Genomic DNA, 19,218 nt, shown 5'->3' with positions numbered 1-19,218 from the left:
TCATGATAAAATGGGCCAGTAGATCAATTAAGCTAAAAACAGGAAAGAAACCCCATTAGAGAATGTGAAACATTTGAGTCTGGAGTGGAGTTTCAACTTCCAACAGAACATGAGCAAACTGGTACAGATATACTTCATAAGGCCTGCAGCTGTCATTGCAGCAAAAGTTAGTCCGTCATAAATGCCTTCAAATTTTCCTCTTTTAAATGAACAGAAAACAGAAGTCATTATGTTTGATCCGTGATACTCCTACAATTTGGAACCTTAGATAATTTATGTTAAAAAAAAAAAAAAAAACCTTTGTGAAGAAATTGGAAGTGAAGTTTGACAATAACCTAACTGTTGGTGAGAAGGTCGATACTGTAATCAAAATTCTTTTTTTCTCCAGCAACTTGCAAAAGTGAAGCCATTCCTTGGTTTTAGAGACCTCGAGAGAGTTATCAATACGTTTATCTCATCTTGTTTCTACTATTTTAATACTATTTTAATAGTCTCTATTTAGCTACTCTAATTATATTTTTTTAGTTTGTCATTTTATGCTTCTTTTTTAATTTTTTTTTATGATTTCCTTTGCTTATATCTCATTTGATTATTTTAAATGTGTAGCACTTGTATGTACTATGTAAATGAATTTGACTTTGACCAATGACTTATGAGATAAAAAAATTTAAATTGTTTTTTGAAATAACAGAGAAAAGGGCCACAATTGCCACAATTGTGTGTTATTCATTAGTATTTTCTTAAATCAATCATTGTTGCACGCAAAAATTATTCTTCCTGCTACGCCTGTTCCTTTGGCTTAAATTTAGAAGTACTTTTAACTGAAGAATACATTGAAACGGGCTTCGGCTGGACTGTGATTAACCCTGGAGGTTTACACCCTATTACTGACTGTGTGCCAAAGTGTCTTTGTTCACACTCCAGAAAGCAAAAGTGTAAAGAGAGAACAAAGAAAGAACAACAAAGGCAGGAGGATGGACTGAATGAAGAACAGTGCACAAACACAGGTAGTCTTTAATAGAGATTTTTATGAGCTGGAGGCCTGCTAAGATGGAGCACTCCTATCAGCTCGCTGGAAGCAGGGCAAGGGAGGGCGAGAGCTTCCACACTTGCGATCCGTAAAAATGGTGTGATTCATTTTCCGCATGAGAGGGTCTCAGAGGGGCAGCATCAGACCAGCCAGTCCACACAGATTTATGGACCATTAAAGCAGCAGGCCTCCTGACCACTATGGCACTGTTGGCTGGCTTCTAAGACACACTGCCCCCTTATTCATGCTTGGTCAGTACTCTCCATCACAGACTAGCATCCCTATTGTTCATCCCTTCATCAGTCACACTTTTACTGCCATCCATGAACTCCGCTCATAGTCTGTAATTCAGTTTTTCTCCACAGTACTCTTAACATTAATTGAGCTGTGTGCAGCACTCTTATTTTGCTAATCTTGTACAGCATGATAACCATGAAGTTGCCATTTTTTTTACAGATCAGAAAGAGCTCTATAGCATTACTATGAAAGTCACTGATGGTGGTCAATGGACTATGTTGTTTTAGCCTAACAGTTTCACAATCAGATTAGCACCAATGCAGGCACACAGACTAATGGGTCTGTCTTTTTAAGTCATCCTCAATCAGCTGTTTCCGTGGTGATTAATGCATCTTGCTCTCCTATTTCTCATTCGCCAGCTTTGTAACTTCATCATCATCCCTGGGAGTGATACGAAAAGGAAAAATGGGGCAGACTGGATGCTGCCTGCTGGCCCTAAGAATAGCTCAGTGCTCAATAGAAAAGGATGCAAATGCTCAAAGACGAAAAAAATAAATAAATGATGTCTTCACTTTAATTTAATTATTCACCCTTTTCTTTAATATGATATATTTCATTATGTAAACTTTATACTGAAAAAAAAAACAACATTGAGAAAACATAATTGATTGGCATACATTTTTCAGGCTGTCTTCCTGCCATTTACATTAACATGACAGCACAAAACACACCACTGCTACCCAAGCCTGTTTGTCCGGTTCAGCGAAGAGGAAGTGCAACATGCGCACCGACGCTGTTTCAGAAGTATTTACAGTGCCACTGCATGGTAGGCACTTGGGGTTAAAAGAAAACAGAGAGGCTATTAGATCAGTTCACAGAGAGCTACTCATGTGCGCTTATAAAATGGAGTGGCTGAGATGAGTAAGGCATCACCATTATGTGAAAGTTACAGTTTGGTGTGAAGTCAGTTGGCCAGTAAAGCTGGCCTCTAATGATACCCAGGCAAAGATACTAACCTATAACTACCAAGTTCCCTGAGGGGCAATAGTGGCACAAGTGTTCAGATTTGAAAAATAAACAGATGTGTGTGTTTTATATTGATAAAATAAGTTAATTAAGTAAAGTACTCTAGAGAGCTGCAATTTTTTTTTCAATAATTTGATGCTATTTTGTCTATCAAATGTTTGTCCAGGGGTCATGCCCTCCCCCCCATCATCGTTTACTCTAGGAGGGGCCCAGTTGAGGGTCCACTATCGTCATGAGGCAGGGCGCGGTGACACATCCTTTCTCTCCGCCCCGAGGTGTTTGTGCAGCCTGCCCTGAATAAAGCGGGTTGCTTTGCTTTCACTCTTTAATAACAGACAAATCAACCCATTAATGCTTTCCAATGAACCGGGTTTAAAAGGCTCTAAAAACACATTCTCCTCCCACTGAAAACTGTGAGCGCTGGAAGATCAAACTAAAAAAAAAAAAAAAAAAAAAAAAAAAAAAAAAACATTGCACGATGCAAAAAACTGGATGGCGTGCGCGTTCGCGGCGCTCCAGCGCTGCGGCAGTTGCCAGGGGAGATAGGAGGGGAGGGGTTGTGATTGGCTGAAGTGGACCTGTTGCCATGACGACGGCGAGGGGTTTGGTAGCGTTGCCGTGCGCTGTGTGATCTGCGCGCTGCGTGTATGGAGGAAGCAGCTGCTGATCTGATCTCTGACATTGTGTGAGACAGACATCTGAATTAAACTCTGCTTTTACACACACCGCTCCAGGGTAGCGACGTGCATGATTGTAAGTATTTTTTAAAAATACACATATCTGTAATATACGGGATCAAAATGTGCTCGGCTGGAAAAGGGTTAGCGTTGCGAACAAGCTAAAAGTAAAATTGGTCAAGTGACTTTGCTTAGAGGAGCCAGCATGGCAGATCAAGCGACAGCATGTGGCCACCTAGTTAACGTTACTTCTCTGTTTTCTCCGGGAAGAGGACAGAGACTGAATTACAGAAGCAGAGAACAGCTCTCGGCTGACACTTTGCGATATTTTTTGTCGCTACGTAATTCTAAATAGTTTAAATGTCATGCTAAAGCTAGCAGCAGATTTACCTTCACTGACTCATCGAGCGACTGCTAGCGCTACTTCTTTTCACGGTTGTGCTGTGGGAGACTGATAACGAAACATGTAGTGAACTTACAACACTAAATAGGGAACTAAACTTGGTGAACTAACGGGTGTAAAGTTACTTAGTTACCAGTGTTGTTTATCGGAAATTGCTGAGGATAATTTGCCTCCTACTAACTTTGAGTTCATCGCTGCGTTAGTGCTGTGGTTTCTTGTAAGTTGTGGTCTTCAAGCAAGACGCTACAAAGCATATTGGATTTCAGTGCGAACAGCACTTTCAGCTTATCTTTTTTCCTACTGGCTCTTAGTCTTAATTGCTCCATTAAAACCGCCTTGGTCGACTCATTTTATCTCAAGTTGTAGCACAAAGCAACACTAAGTCTGTTCTTTTGTTGGTTCTGATGTGAGACACTCGTTCCTTTTTTTTTTGGTATCTATAAATAGTTGAATATTTCATGGTATGTATTGACAGCACCAGAGGTTATGAGGTACGGTGGCTAAGCTAGGCACATGATGTAATGGATTATCACAAGATTGTCCCAGATACGGAGCTCTACAATGTTGGTGTAGAAAAATATGTCTACTGTGGTTGCTTTGCTTGTGCCATATGCCAATAGGTTTTAATATACTTTTACTAAGATGTAAAGTATTTAAATCATTCACTAACTAATATGGTAGTCTTTATAATTGAGTCAATATGTTCTGGCAGTGCTTTTTACTAGATACGCAGCCAGACCAAGGTACAAGCGAAACAAGCAGCTGCTTATAGGTTCCAGGCCATACATGGCCTCTTAGAGCGTTGATCCTTTCACAAAGAATGTTTCAAAACTTCACCCTTGTATTTGCGTTGACCAACAATAAGATAAATATTGAATTCCCTTACAAGGTTTATACATAGAAAATATAATATAATCTTTAAAAAGTCCTGATTTGCTCAGGATTTAAAAGAAATGATCTATACTTAAAATATTGCAAATGGAATATATATAATGCTGGAGGTGAAAAGGAGCAGAATATTTATTCTTGCTAAAATGATAGCTTTGTTGCTTTACAGTGTTACAGCTTTTAGGACATTTTATTTATCAAGGGACAAGCATAAGATCACTCCAATAATGAAAGTATACATATTAGTTTTTACATTCTTTGCATATGAGCAAGCCTCATTTATTTAGTGATGTTATTGTTTGGTTTAGCATGTTAGAGTTGTTTGACTCACTCTAACCTGCTGTTGTCAGGTGATTGAATACTTATTTAGTTTTGCTCCAGGTGGTACAGGTGGTAATGTCAAGGAAGATTGTCCACATGCTAAATATGTAAAGTTCCTTTGCGATTTCATCTCAATCTATTTCTATTTTGTAACCCTGAATAAATCACTTTGTACCCATGTAAAATGTTGTGTAGCATTTGAATTCTCTGGGTATTATGGATATAATTGTAAAAAAAAGACTTCAAATATTGCAAACAATTTAAGTTATTCATATCCATTTAGTTTTTTTGTTGTTGTTCTGATCCATCTTTTGAGCTGGTGATATGTAAAAATATAAAATTACAATCACTGATCAAACTAAAATCACTGGGTTCGCTTCTGGCGCTAGACGATATTTACTGAAGTCACGTAACCATATTTTTCACAGTATAGCTTAAGTACATCCTAGAAAATAAAAAAAAATGGGTCAGTTGTTAAAAAGGGTGTAAATCATTCACATTGTGGGTTGAATTGATGCAATAAAAGTCAGAATAAAACCTATTGTAACTTTTTTTTTTGTATCTGAGAACGTCGTATACAACCCCGCCTCAGAAAACCTGGATTACATGTTTAGGATTTATTTTATTGCCTATTTAAAGCGTAAAACTGTAGCCGTCGGTTAATATATTACATGTAAAATGGTGATTACTTGGTGAAGTTATAAGAAAAAAAATCTATGTTTCCCAGTCATAGTATGCAATACAGCACTCTTTGATATGTTAAGTCTCGTTGGCCGTTTAAGCCTTTTTTCTTGCTGTCTGTCACTTTTGGACTCGCTGAATTGTACAAACCTCATCTAAAATTTATTGCGTGCTCAGAGGTTTCTCTGTGTACTTGATCAATAAATTATAGAAATTTTCGTTCACGTTTTGTGAGGTGGCGACTTCGCTGTACATCAAAGTTGTCGCTTTCTTCATACTTGCCAGTTGTTAAATCTTTAGTGGAAGACAAAGGCAAGTGGACCCTGAGGGTCAAATGCAGACAATAAAAGGAACAGATGTTGCCAGCCAGCCATTAATTTATTGCCAGAATTTCTGTGTTCCAAGCATCTGTTGTCTTTGCTTTTGTTTTGTTATGCCTTCGCATCTATCCTCTTGTGAACCCCGTTTCAGTGTGGAGCAGCTTCTGAAGGGGTTTGGTGGCTGCCAGAACTTTACTAAAGACCATTGCTACGAATAGAAAGAAGCTGCTGAAGAGTGTTGTGATATCAGATGAATTTAATGACAACACGGATGTGAAATAATGTCAGAGTTGAATTGTTCCTAGATATACTTGAACAGACTCATCACAACTCTTTCTAACTTAGTATGTGGGAAACAGAATTTTGTGAATATTCAGAGTTTTATTTGCAAACCCACTTGTGGGGAAAAGTTACGTAATCTCAGCCAATACCCTTTTTATCATATTGTTTTTTTAGTTTAAATTATAGTGCCACTATTTTTTTTTTCCATATTGCCTTTTTTGCTGTGCACTGCCAGTCAGCTGTGTGAACGACATATTCACTAGTTTCCACTACAGCTAAGGCATGGAAACTAAAAAACACCACATATCAGTGTTTTATTCCACATTAGACAGTTTAAAAACTCCCTTTGCAAAACAGTAAGCAACATGTCCAACTGAAGGTTAACTACTACCTTCAAGTCATTGACCAACTAATGTCATCATGTTCTACTCTCATTGTTACTCAAAAATTACCAGAACTGCAAAACATGGTAATGTTATGCACAATAAACACTGGGAAACCACAACTAAATTCTGTAGTTTTTGTTGTATTTTTTCTGTAATTCCAATAAAAATAATACAAAAAAAGTGTAATAAACAGAAATTAGATCATTTTGTTTTTCCTTTTAAAAATGCCACTAAAACCAAGAATGTTACACCGACCCATGGCTGGCCCACAGTGTTTGAAAAGGTTACTGGCTGAATTGAGGGTGAGAAAGTTTGCCTGATGATGGTGTAACTTGAAACTGAAATTTCCTTCTAGTTTGCGTGATATGTGACATTATGTTCTCCTTCTAATTTCAGATTTTCATCGTGTAGCCTTGATGATGAACAGTTGTCTCCAGCAGCTTTGTTTATAGTTTACACGTTCTAAAAAAAAAAGTTTGAAAGTTCATGTTCCATTAACATTTGGAGTATTTTCCTTCCACGGTGTCTGGTATCAAATATATTCTAAGCCGTAATAGGACACCACAGAACTTTCCTCTTGGCTTTAACAACTTTGTAAACTCTTTATTATGTTTTTAATGAGGTAGCTGTTCCTCTGTACTGTGTTGATGACAGAACAGGAAGGTGCTCCAATCAGGATGTAAAAATAAAACCACAAAACGGAATACCAAATGACCATGCCACATTAGACAGTATATTTTTTGGTTCAAACTTCTTTTATTCCTGAAGTGTGACTCTGATTGACTTTCCGAACACGGGTTGGCACCAGTCGTCAGCTTAAAATGTTGCCGTTCTATTATCTCTTATCACAGGACTATGCACTTTGGCCCGGAGCAAATGAAAGGCTGAGTCCTCTGGAATTCACCGCAGCCGAGCGTCTGTGGCATTTGAATTCATTTCGAAAGCCGATCCGTGTGGCAGAAACTTTTTGCCGATTGCTCAACATAGGCTGAACCTAATTTCTCCTGAATGAATCAACTGAATGGGGGAAAAAAAACAAAAAAAACAACCTCACAGCTTTGTGACTCTGATTCGCTCAGAACCCTGTCATTACCAAGTCAATGTGACTTTGATTATACCGACAGATTAAGCAGCTGAATTTTTAGTTGCCCTTATTCTTGTAATGTAAATTCATAGGCAGAAACAGGAAGTTGGTGATTGAGCCGCTGAAGTGACTGTTTTTCCCATAATTATGCTGCAGGGCTCCTTCTGCACTGATTTGCTTCTCACAAAAACTGATTATAAGTTGACTTCTCTTCTTATCAGCTAAATTAAAGTGTAGACATTTTTGAACAATATGATTTCCTTCTTGTTTTGCATCGGTCAGCTTAGGTTGTTAAACTCCAAAGTTTTATTTACTTGAGATGAATTAATGGAGCCTGAGCTCTCTGGTAACGCTGACCTGTGTGAATCATGAAGCCGAAGCCTTTCCGTAGTAGCTTGCCGGAGTGATCACCCACGCAGCCCCTGCGTGATTTAGGGGGACGTCCCCAGGAGGATGTAGTTCGCTGTCTTTTTGGGTCTGTGACATTCTGCTGATCAAACATGCGTGGCGGCTCTGAATTTCAGCTGCAAATGTAAAAGCCTTCTGAGACATTGTACGCTTTCATGTTTGCTGCCTTCTTCTTTACATTTCTGTGGGCGTCATTTTGTTTCTGTTGTTTTTAGACTGTCTGCTTGTTTGCGCCTTCTGATGTCTTGCATTAGTTCACGTCTCTTTCAGGAAGCTGTAAACTTGACGTTTTTGTCACCTGTTGAGAGATGTACTAAAAGCAAGAAAATTACTGGGTGTTTATTTCAGAATCCTGGTCAGTTTTAGTGTGCCTTTTGCTTAAATGCTGTCGTTTTACTCTCTCTTTCTGCTCCACTTGTTCTCTTACATCTCTGGATTGCTGGACGTTTTGGTCCCTGTGGTGAGCTGAATCACTCCCTCCTTCCTCCCATTCTCTGATCCTTACCGTCTTGAGCGCCTGCCTCATTTCTGATGGGTGGACTCAAGACACAGCCCATTAGGGGCCGCCTTACTGAAGGCAACAGTGACATGAGCGTTTCCTTGATTGGGAGAAAGGAAGAGGGGAAGACGGCTGTGTCCTGTGTCACAATAGGTCTTTGTCTTATCACTTTTGGCTGAAATAATGGCATGCGTGGATGTCGACGAGGATACAGGCCAACAAGCTTGTATGTAACAATAGGTTAGGTTGAGGTTTATGGCTATGTTAATATTACTTTTATGAACAAATATTTTTATAAGATGTGTTTGGAGAGGCTTGAATGCGTGACATACTCTGATGTGGACCAGAAAAGCGAAATCTGGTCTGTCTAAAAACCTAGATCTCAGTTCGGTTGAAGTGAAATTGGATACGTTGAGCGTATTCATATGTGAATCATAAGCGGACAGGAGACCAGTTCAAAAGCAGTAAGCAGACTGTAGCACAAGGTATTCTGGGTAAATACAATCAAAACAAATGCATGTCTAGCATTAGCAGGACAAGTGGCTTGGGGTTGTTTACCAATGACAAAAGAGAAATCCTACAACCGCTAAATTCTGACGCTCTCTGTTTTTGTTTCTCTGAATATGGAAGTTTCCATCTTCATTGTCTTTGGAGGTTTTGGTGTTTTTTTTCTTAAGTGGTCCTTGGTACAGTGCCACCACAAGCGAGGGAAGGGAACTGGTTCTTCAAGAGCTTTGGATCGCTTGACACAATGCAGTGTGAAAGCGAACCGCACCAGCTGAAAATTTAAGAAATGTTGCAATTTTGATCCCAAATCAAACCCAGCCTATCACAGTGTGTGAAAACACCTCTCCTATTCTCATCAAACCAGAACACAGGTTGTTGTGTCTTTGTGGTTTGTGGCAGTGCTTGTTATAGTTTTGTTTCATCAGTTGCTGTATATGGAGGCCAGATTTGTAGAGCACGATGATTAAACGCAAGCAAGCAGATTCTTCTCCCTGAGCTGTGCTTTTGTGCGGCTCCTCCAGAGTTACCATATGCTACTTCTCTGATTAATGCCAGCCTTGCCCAGTCTGTCAGGTCAGATGAACGGCCTGTCTTTATAGGTTGGTGAACACTAATGTTCCCCACAAGATCTCCGAGGCCTTTACAGAGCAGCTGGATCTATACTGAGGATTACATTTACAAGTGAGGGGACTTCTGAACACCACCCATTTCAGATTTTTTTTTTAAAATGTAGTTACATACTACTTTGAGTTTATTTGTTTGGGAATTAATGGCTTTGAAGTGACAACTTTTTGAAAAATGAGGGTTGGTGTAACAGAGGCTGAGTAGGTGTCATGGAGAATGTCCAGAATTAGTTCTTAAATGATGCAACATCTTAAACTTTATCACAAATAAGACAGTTTACTGTTCATTGTGCAAGGATTCAAGCCAAGTAGACTTTTTTTTTGGTAAACTAACATTTATTTACTCAGGGCTGCTGCTGTTCAGTAGCGAGGAATGTCACATGCAGATACCAACTCTTCACTGCTGCCCAAAGTGGAGCAATGAGCTTAAAAAGTTTGTGTTATATAACTTCCAGCTTCTGTGTGAAAGCTCTTTGCATTAAAACTGCTTTCATTAACCAGGGTACGTATATGGGAATATGTAGTTGTAAGGCTATAATTGAGGCTGTTGATGGCGGCGGCGGGGGGGTTGAGTGTTGGTACTCTGACCCTACAGACACATGACCAAAGAGATAAGGTTTCAGTGTTGGCTGAAGGGGGGGTTTTCCGTGTACTTTGGAAGGCCTCACCTCTGTTTACAGTCAGAGTGGAGTTTGTTTGTTTCAGTTTAAAGTCTCTGTGTGAACATAATGTCACAATCGTCTGTTGTTGAGGTCGTGCGCTTGAACACTTCATGATCAGCTTGCGTCTGACGGCCGATGAAGTTCGTAGTTTTGCAAATGCGGCTGCTGTCGCTCCAGCAACGAGCTCCCCCCGTCTCGCCTTTCACTCTGACCGATTCTTGTGTTTTGACGTGGAGGAGACTTCGCCATGTTTGTGTGAATTTGTTCTGAAAAAGCGAACTTCCTCAACAGGCAGGAGGTGCTTCCTTCCCTCCGAGGCCCCTGTTTGAAAGTGCGAGGTGAATACTGAGCACTTCGGAAACATGATTAGAGGAAAAACAACTGCGTCTTTGTAGCAGCTGAGTGTGGGGCCGGTTGTAGTGCTTTGTGTGAGCGTTTTCACACTTTTACCAAGCAGCTTTATTTCAGAATGTAGCACTGCTTTAACTAAAGCCTCATTAACCCAAGCATTAACGGTCATTTTATTCATTTCCATATAATTTGACTTTGCTATTAAATAAAAGAATTGCCTCACGCTGGAACAGCCTCTCCCTCTGTCCCACTCTGCCTACGCTCGCCTTTGTGTCATTCACATATTTCAAGCTCCAACCAGACTGAGTAGTCAACTAAAATATCAGTTAGGGTTTCAAATAACAGCCGTCGTCAGCATGGGGCTTTGCGACACACCTTTGTATAACTGGTTTGTGTCAACTGCTTTATTCCAAGTGAAGAGGGTGTGGCGTGAATATGCGAACAGAAGGCAGTTGTGTTTATAATTTCTGCCATCTTTACTCTTAAATCCGGCTCTGTTGTGCCCATATAAAAGATTCGGCACAGGTAATTGTCCGCCTAACTGAAGCATCACTTTTTATGAAGCGTTATAAAGTGAGCCTTAATGGCACTTAGACAGGAGCGCCATGGCATCCAGGTTGGCAGCTGCCTTTGTCAGACAGGTTTGTGGAGAACAGCAGCAGACTGCTGGCCTCAGCAGTTTCCGCCTGTATTGATCTCCCCACATTAGCTCTCTCTTCATGCACAGACATGAGCACAATTGCTTCCCTCACAACACTGGCTGTCGTGGCAACTGAGTCCCGGTCATGAGATTCACTTCTAGGGAAACATCTCAGAGCAGCGCCTCGTTTCTGAACCTCCTGTACGTTCTCTGGCACAGCAGCTCCGCTGATTTGCCACTTAAAGCCATCTCCATATGTCTTTGTGTATTTTTGAATAGACCAAGTGCTTAATGGGATAAAAGAGCAGTTTGAACGGGGAGGGAGGGTGTCTCGTGGCACCTGCTGTTAGCCTGCCCGTTTGCACATGAATATGATGAGTCTGGCTGGCTTTTTTAACTTGCAGATGAGCCATCAGGTCAGCACCATTAAAGCTTGGGTGTATTTTCAAGGATGGGCAGCAGTCAACAGGCCAGGATGCCTTATTAGCTGCCTCTCGACTCCACTCATGAGTCTTCCTTTATTCGCCGCGGTCCCAGCCGACTCTCTTTGATGCCTTTTTCATAAGAGCAATAATAACTGTGATCACTGCAAAAGCACTGGTAATTGAACAGCTGCAGGCACGGCAAAATACTTCCTGTGTTTGGATGGATGCAAGACGGCTTCCTCACTTGTCCACCCTCCGTCTGGTAATATTCAAATGAAAGTCATTTGAAAGAGGCGACTCAAGGGGGATAAGCTCTCTCCAACTCCCAAAAGCCAAGCAAAGAGGTCAAGTGGGTAAAATCGACTGACTGAAAGCTTTCATGTGCTTTTACTTGTGGAAATTAGCACCAGCACCTGGAAATTCATGAAGGGGCAGGTAAATTTGGTCAGCTTACAAGCGACAATGGCAGGTTTGCAATTCAAACAGGAAAACAGTGTCGGTTTCCTCACCTGACCCATTGCGTCTGATCTGCCACTAGACCGGTGTCAATGTCACTGGTAGGAGAAGAACAGAATAGTAATGCGGCATTGCATTCCTGGTGTAAAGCAGGCGGCAGTAAAGTTAAAAATCATGTAATGAAACACATGATTGGGTAGTTTTAGACAAGAGAAACAAATCTTTTTTTTTTTTTGTTTTCCTACATAACTAGCAAGTTTGCTGATGTTGAGAAATAATAAATCTTTTTTTTGTTCCCAACTTTTTAAAATCTTCTTCCTGGTTTAAAGTAGTTTTCTCCTGTAAGGAAACTTCTTTGTTTACTCCAATCCGCCATATTTCATAAGACTAAACTGAATCAAGAAAAGAAAAATACAATTAAATGAAGGTGTACATTCAAACTCATCACTTTTATGGTTGTTTTTGTCTTCAGAAATGCTTGGAAAAATAAACCGTCCATTTTATAACGTTACACTTCCTTTACACTGCAATTCTTTGTACTCAATAATTGTAAATAAACATCAGATTTCCGTAAGTTATTTAGTTTGAAGCAAATGGTGGCTTGTAATTTTTTATTTTTTTTTCTGTGTCTGTGACAGATTTTTATTTCCACTGCTGGCTTTTAAACTAATCACTTCACTCATTTTATAGTTCCACTGCCCGTTTCTCCCATAATGCTCCGCCATGCAGGTTTTCGGCCAGTCACGGTCTGTTTACGTAGAAACAAGGGCCATGTGGGCTGTTCACAGCAGCCTGTTTGGCTGCACCTTTTAATCCATCGAGACGGCACTCAAGTCTTCGTTTGGCCACACCTGTGTGGATGTCTGGTGTAATCTGACCTACTTGTCAACAGAAGACATAGCGCAAGCTTGGGCCGTTATGAAATTCATACATCATAACTATCTTGAGTAAAAGTATTATTAAAATCTATAAAATGATCAAACAAATTTTATTCAAAAGTGCAGTAATGAATCCTTATGCTGCAATCTTATCCTGGCATATTTATTGGGAGAGTTATATGTATTATTAGACGTAAACAAAAATCTAGAATAAACTTCTTAAGTAGTAATTCTTATATGATTATTGCACAGAATAATGTTCTTTTTTCTCATTTTGCTCTTCATAGTAGTAATGGGATTATAACTCTGTAGATTCCCAATTGCTCTTTAAATATTTCCATGATTTCTATTATATCTAAACAGGCAAATAATTCTTCCTTCAGTCAGTCTCAGTCAGTTGGTCTTTATTTATTGAGCACTTATCAAACTGTGAGGGTGACACATCAGACAAAAACAAGGAAAAACAGAAACAACAATGACTAAGAGCTAATGAGTTAAGCAAAGATTAATATGTGGTGAATGTACAGAAAACCTCAAATAAACAGAGGTTATATAACTTTAAAGGACAGAGGAAATGTTTGTGTGAAGATGAAGAACAAGAAAACATCAGAAATGGACAAAAATGTGCATCGATTTTAATGAGAGATTTAATTTGATTGATTGATTGAAATTAAATCCACAAATATTTAAAGGAAACAAGAACCAAAACACTAAAGACCGGGAACATCTTCCACATTAAATGTGATGGGCTAAAACAATTAATGACTGACGCTTCCTAAGACAAACTTTATAGCATACAGATCATCAGTTTAGGCTTTACTCTACTCGTATTCACAGGACTTTATACCATAGGAAGGATGTGATGAAGCATATTTAGCGGTCTAGAAACATGAACCTTTTAAAAACCTTGATTGAACCTTGATACAGGCAAACCACTCATGTCCACCACAGTTGTACCTTCAAACTTCACTGAAACTCTTAAACAGTTTAAGAGTTTTAGTAAATAGCAATTGAACTGATTCTTTTCATTGTCCCTTCTCTTTTTTTTTCTCTCACTGATGTATAAATGGAAATATATGTAGCTGTCTTACATTAAATCTCAAGTAAACATTTGGCATGTGCTCACAAACCTACCATCTATGTGCTTTTTAAGAAAATAAGTAAGATGACTCATCTCAGGGGTTTATGATGACACTACAAAAGACCTCTATTCGTAGTCTACAGTTGTTTTCAGAAGCTCAAATGATATTTTTTGTTTGAGTCTGGGGACTGGTAGATCTTTTTACTGGTTGCAAATTAAATCAGAAAGAAGAAGCGTCTTGTGGAGGGATATCTGTGTTGTTGAGCAGATATTTTCCTGTGACACTAACAGGCAGTCCTCATGCTGCCTGACATATCTGCTTGCTCTACTTTGCTGAGAGCTGTGATTCATCACAGACTGGAAAACCTACCCAGCCTTTCTTCCTACCACTTGTTCTCTTTGTTGTAGTTGTTTTGTTTTTTGTTTTTTTTAGTCTTTTGGACTTCATTTTTTCCAGGTTAGTGTAGAATCTTACTTATTACTATTGTCTTCGCTTCCTTTGTTCAAGTGGCTTCTCCATTTGTCTTTGGGAACTTAATAGGCTCTTTTTAGTTAGTGAGCAAAATTGCAGAAGTGAATGCAGTGCAACAGTATAATTCTGTTGTGCAATACTTAACGGATAAAGAGATGGACTATGGGTACATGTTAGAGACAACAACTTAAAAGAAGCAATATGCTTTATTAATAAAGACATGAAAACAACACATGATTTGAAGGCAAAAGAAACCAGATTAGAAAATTATTCTTTATCTGAGTCGAACAAATCTGCTCAGTGAGAGTCGATGGTTTATTCTGTAAAAGCACTAATGCCTCCCCTTCACCCCCCCATCCTCGTTGACTGGCTTTTACAAACTGATTTATGTGTATGCTCACTCCCTCTCTTGTCTCTGACACACACTCTTGAGTTTGACCCAATTCTTATCCTATCTCAGAAATGAAAGACATGGCTATCCACCGCACACGATGCGCCTTTACCGACTTCAGCCCAGATCCACAACCTCTCAGACCCCCCCAGGAAGAACGATAACGGATCACAACGTTGACTATTGGTTTAAATGGGGGAGGGGAGTGGAAGGGTCCACAGTCATCATCTGTGTTGGTGTTAGCCAGCGTGGATTACTTATTTTCTTACTGACTCTTGTTTATGGGATTTCTGCTCATGTTGAAGGGATGACATGGTTGTCATGGTGACAACCAGGACATAAAGCTTGTTGTGAGCCGAGACAAAGAGTGAGCTCTTTATGCTCTTGGCCTCACTAAGCAGTGTGCTAAGCCATCACTTATGGTCTATGGTTTTAAAAAATTAGCAACTAGAGATAAACTGATCAGAATGTTTGAGCACATATACAGGCTGTAGTTTAATTTGCGGCACCGATTTTAGTTAATTATGAATTCTCTATAAGAAGAATGGAGAAAAAAAAAACCACATTATTCCAAAAATACTCTCACTGCTGTGAGTGGTCCTTAATTATTTATGTTAAGAGCAGAGGCGACAACATGCTGGGTGTGGAGAGAGAAGTTGCTGTACCTTGGGGATTCACACTATTTTAGAGGAAAAACTAAATCATTTAGTCCTGTATTATGAGATTTCTTGACCCTCCATGTTAGGTGACACTATGGGTGGATCGTGTCACCTTAGAAGGATGAAATTGGGCAGCTTTTGTCAACTCTATTATGACTTTGTGTATTAAGCTCTCTCTTGCTCTCTGGCAGCCTCAATGAGGCACAAAAATGTCAATCACTTTTGTTTCCTGTTTCCTAAACCAAGCGCTCAAATAGCCTAATTCAGTTTTCATGTGTTGCTACCTTTGAGCCTTCTTCCCTCAGTCGTGGAATCTACAGAAAAGATTGTTGCTGTTTATGCTACCTTATGATGCTAAGCTACAGCGTGTTCACTGATCAAAAGAAGATCGGATTGAATGAAGATTGATTAATTCCAGACCAGTTTCTCTGTATATCTTTATAATAAATACCCAATAATGCAAGGTTTCCTTTCTCCAGCAGTCATTAGACAAGAGGTGAGATGCACCCTGGACAGTTTGCCAGTTCATCACAGGAAAACATAAATATACACAGGAGAAATAACCAAAATTTTGAGAAGACACATGTAGAAGGAGAACTTGCAAACTCTGTGCAGAGTTAGGATTCAAACCCAGGACCTTCTTGCTGCAAGACAACAGTACTACCAACTGTGGCAATATACAGCTCCTCAATAATACAGTATCTATGTACTAGTTTCCCCCCTTTACACTCTTTACTAGATGTGCACCAATGAAAAGCTTGGATAAGATCTATGCTGTTTTACATATCCTGCTTCCGTCTCTGCCATTCTCAAGTGTCATTCTCTAAGTAAGGGTACTTGAATGGGATTTGCTAATGATAAATCACTGCTAAGGTTGAATTTCTTTGTGCCGTTAAATGGCTGATATCTCCCGGGTCTGCAGCCTTTTTATGCTACTTAATCTTGCATGCAACTAATTGAGACTTGATCCTCGCTGAATGCTGAGCAGTTTTTAAGAGCCATCCACTCTGTAAGATGCAGGCCTGCAGTGACTGGATGGTCTCCTGCTCATTTACACATAATGAGCAGCTGAATCTTGACTGGAAATGAGGTGGGTGTTGAGGAGTGGAGCCTTAAGTCAGTTCAGTTGCTTGAGATGGTGTCCTCAATGGTCCTCCATGAGAGTTGAGAGGAGATGGGGGGGGCTGAGAGGCTTTTATCGTTCTATCCAGGCATGAGGAAGAGGGAGAAATCCAAGAAGTGCAGCAGAGACAGTTTCGAGGGATGGGCTTCTAGAAAGGCCCATCCCTCGGCTTTTCTAGAAGCCGAGGGATGGGCAAATGATGCGCCTTGAAAGGGCGCATCATTTGAAAGTGTAGCATACAGTTGTCTGAGCTCTTGCTTTCAGATTGTTTCAACTCTTAACAACTTCTCTCTTGTTTCTCCAGACCTCTTTGGTTTAATGGGTCCAATCATTGGGATGTCACCAGATAAGAAAACGGAAATTCCGGGTATGCAAGAAGAGCGAACGGGACTCAGAGGTGTCTGCGGTGTGGGGACCCTGCCTGAGGCGGAGTGCGCATCCAGTCCACTGGCGACGAGCGTGGATCGCGCTTCAGGTGCAGAGGATGAGGAGCTCACCAACCTCAACTGGCTCCACGAGAACCTGCTCCAGAACTTCACTCTCGGGGGCCCAGAAGCTCAGACAAGTGGCAGTCCCCTGTTTGACATTGAAGGAGACTACAAACAAAACCAGGGCCCTTCGTCGTCCTCGTCATCTTCATCGCAAAACAGGGGCCGGGAACGGGACTCGCTGAAATCTAAGCCCCCTTTCTCGTTTTCCCTCCTCATCTACATGGCTATCGAGCAGTCTCCCAGCAAGTCTCTGCCCGTTAAAGAAATCTACGGGTGGATTCTGGAGCACTTCCCTTACTTCTCCAACGCTCCCACAGGCTGGAAGAACTCAGTTCGTCACAACTTGTCTCTAAATAAATGCTTCCGCAAGGTTGACAAGAGCTTGGGAAAGGTAGGTCAGGAAGGTGTTCCTTCTGATTTTAGGAGACTGGGAAGTGAATTTGTTTTTGTAATTCAATGCAAAAACTGTAACTAACATGCGATATAATATATGTGTAATATTATTAGTTTGAGTCAATTTAGAATAGGAACAGCTTTAGTTGTCCCTCAGCGGGGAAATTCGAGTGTGACGGCAACATCAAGATATGTAGGTTCACACAAAAAAGTTCCAGAAGTGTTAAAAAATTATATAAAGAACAAGATTAATTAACAGTAACAACAATAATAGTAAAAAATACTGTACTCAGTTATAACATATAGAAGCTATGCAGTTATTAGAATAGAAATACTCTACTCATGATCCAGTTGGATGACTTTCTTTTTTTTTATTTACATATTGTGCATGTGTATTCAACTTAAAAAAACTAACTTGATGATTATGTTAAAATAGCTTTATTACCTACAGTGTCAGTCAGCTGAAAAGTATGTCCATTTAGACCATTGACCTCAAACTGCAGTCCTCCCTTGACCCACACACTTGAATTAAAATCTGAAACTGCCTCACCAGCAGCTACAATGATCAAATATTAGAGGCAAGTGTGCTGAAGCAAAGCGACGTCAAAATGTTGGAGGACACCGGCTCCTAAGGACAGGTGTATGAGACCACTGACGTATACAATATGGACCCAACCCTTGGCTGAGGCTCCTTTTGCTTGCCTGCTTTCAGCTTGCCTGCTTTGTTTTGCAGACACATTGGGAAGCTGTGTCGTTTGTACCGAGCTCATCGAGTTTAGAACGAGTTTGTTTGCCGGCTGTTCATGCAGAGCGATACCAAGGTCATTAAAGAAGGTGTCGGTGCTTTTTGCAATGGGGGGAGGAGCCAAGTCCTGCTGGAAGAAGTTAGAAGAAGTTAGTGTCTCCATGAAAGATGTCACCAGAGAGGATTAAGCAGATGTCTGAGCTGATTTAGAATTTAATAAAACAAAACATAGAGCAACCAGCAGATAACATGACTCCCCAAATCACCTGACCTACAAATGCCTGTGTGTGGAAGACTCCTGAATCATTGACTCCAGCTGTAGTCGTCTGGAATGCCTGTCAAACCTCTGGATGGGCTTTGCTTCACCGTTTCCCCAAGGCTACGTTTGTCACTGTTGCTTGTGTGTCACTTTAACTTTGATACAGTGTCCAGCTTTTCCAACAGTAACCTTCTGAGGCTGTTCGTCATTAAGTTGTCATTGTTTGCTGGACAGCTGTCAAACAGCAGTCTTCCCCATGATTGGGTAATCTGGAGGTGTCCAAACCTTTTGGTCTGGGGCCCAAAACTGGCAAATTTAAACTACTGGCGGAAATTAAAAATGAAAAAACTTTATTGAGGTTTTTAGTTTTACCTGCTCAATAATAAATACTTTTTTAAATGAAATATGTATATCATTATAGATCCAAAACATAAAAAAATTCTTGAATTGTTGCCTTGTTAAAAAAAACAAAAAAGAAGAACGGACAATTTCCAAATCTTCTGGGCCACAGTTTGGACACCACTGATGTAGACCATAGCAAACATTTCAGTATTAAAAGTTATTATTTTGGTCTCATGTGTTGTTCACATTTTTTGTGGAAATAACTTTGTGGTTTTAGCTAGCTTAAACCACAAATGATGTTTCAAGGATGTTCTAGTGATCACCTTATCTAAAACTTCCAGGGATCATTAGTATGGTTGTTTTTATCGGGAGGGCGGCACCTTAGACTTGGAGTATGTTGCAGCTAGGGATGAAACGATTCCTCGAATGATTCGAGTACCTCTATTACTAAAATTCCTCGAGGAAAATTGACCTGCCT

At 40.1% G+C, this 19,218-nt stretch overlaps 1 protein-coding gene across 2 annotated transcripts in view; it reads left to right on the top strand.

Annotated features, from left to right (window-relative positions):
• The first annotated feature begins 2,768 nt into the window (after nucleotides 1-2,768).
• Nucleotides 2,769-19,218, top strand: part of foxn2a (forkhead box N2a) — a 31,369-nt gene continuing 14,919 nt past the window's right edge. The window contains exons 1-2 of one of the 2 annotated variants that reach the window (XM_015048201.1): nucleotides 2,769-3,046; nucleotides 16,815-17,392. In XM_015048201.1, the coding sequence (XP_014903687.1) occupies nucleotides 16,829-17,392 (564 nt within the window). In that variant the 5' untranslated portion in view covers nucleotides 2,769-3,046; nucleotides 16,815-16,828. The remainder of the gene's footprint in view (nucleotides 3,047-16,814; nucleotides 17,393-19,218) is intronic. The other variant, XM_015048200.1, reaches the window with a different exon arrangement.

Source organism: Poecilia latipinna, unplaced genomic scaffold (assembly GCF_001443285.1).
Source record: "Poecilia latipinna isolate Pla-1442-1.1 unplaced genomic scaffold, P_latipinna-1.0 Scaffold866, whole genome shotgun sequence".
Lineage (NCBI taxonomy): Eukaryota > Metazoa > Chordata > Actinopteri > Cyprinodontiformes > Poeciliidae > Poecilia > Poecilia latipinna.
This window is presented reverse-complemented; position numbering and strand designations above follow the sequence as displayed.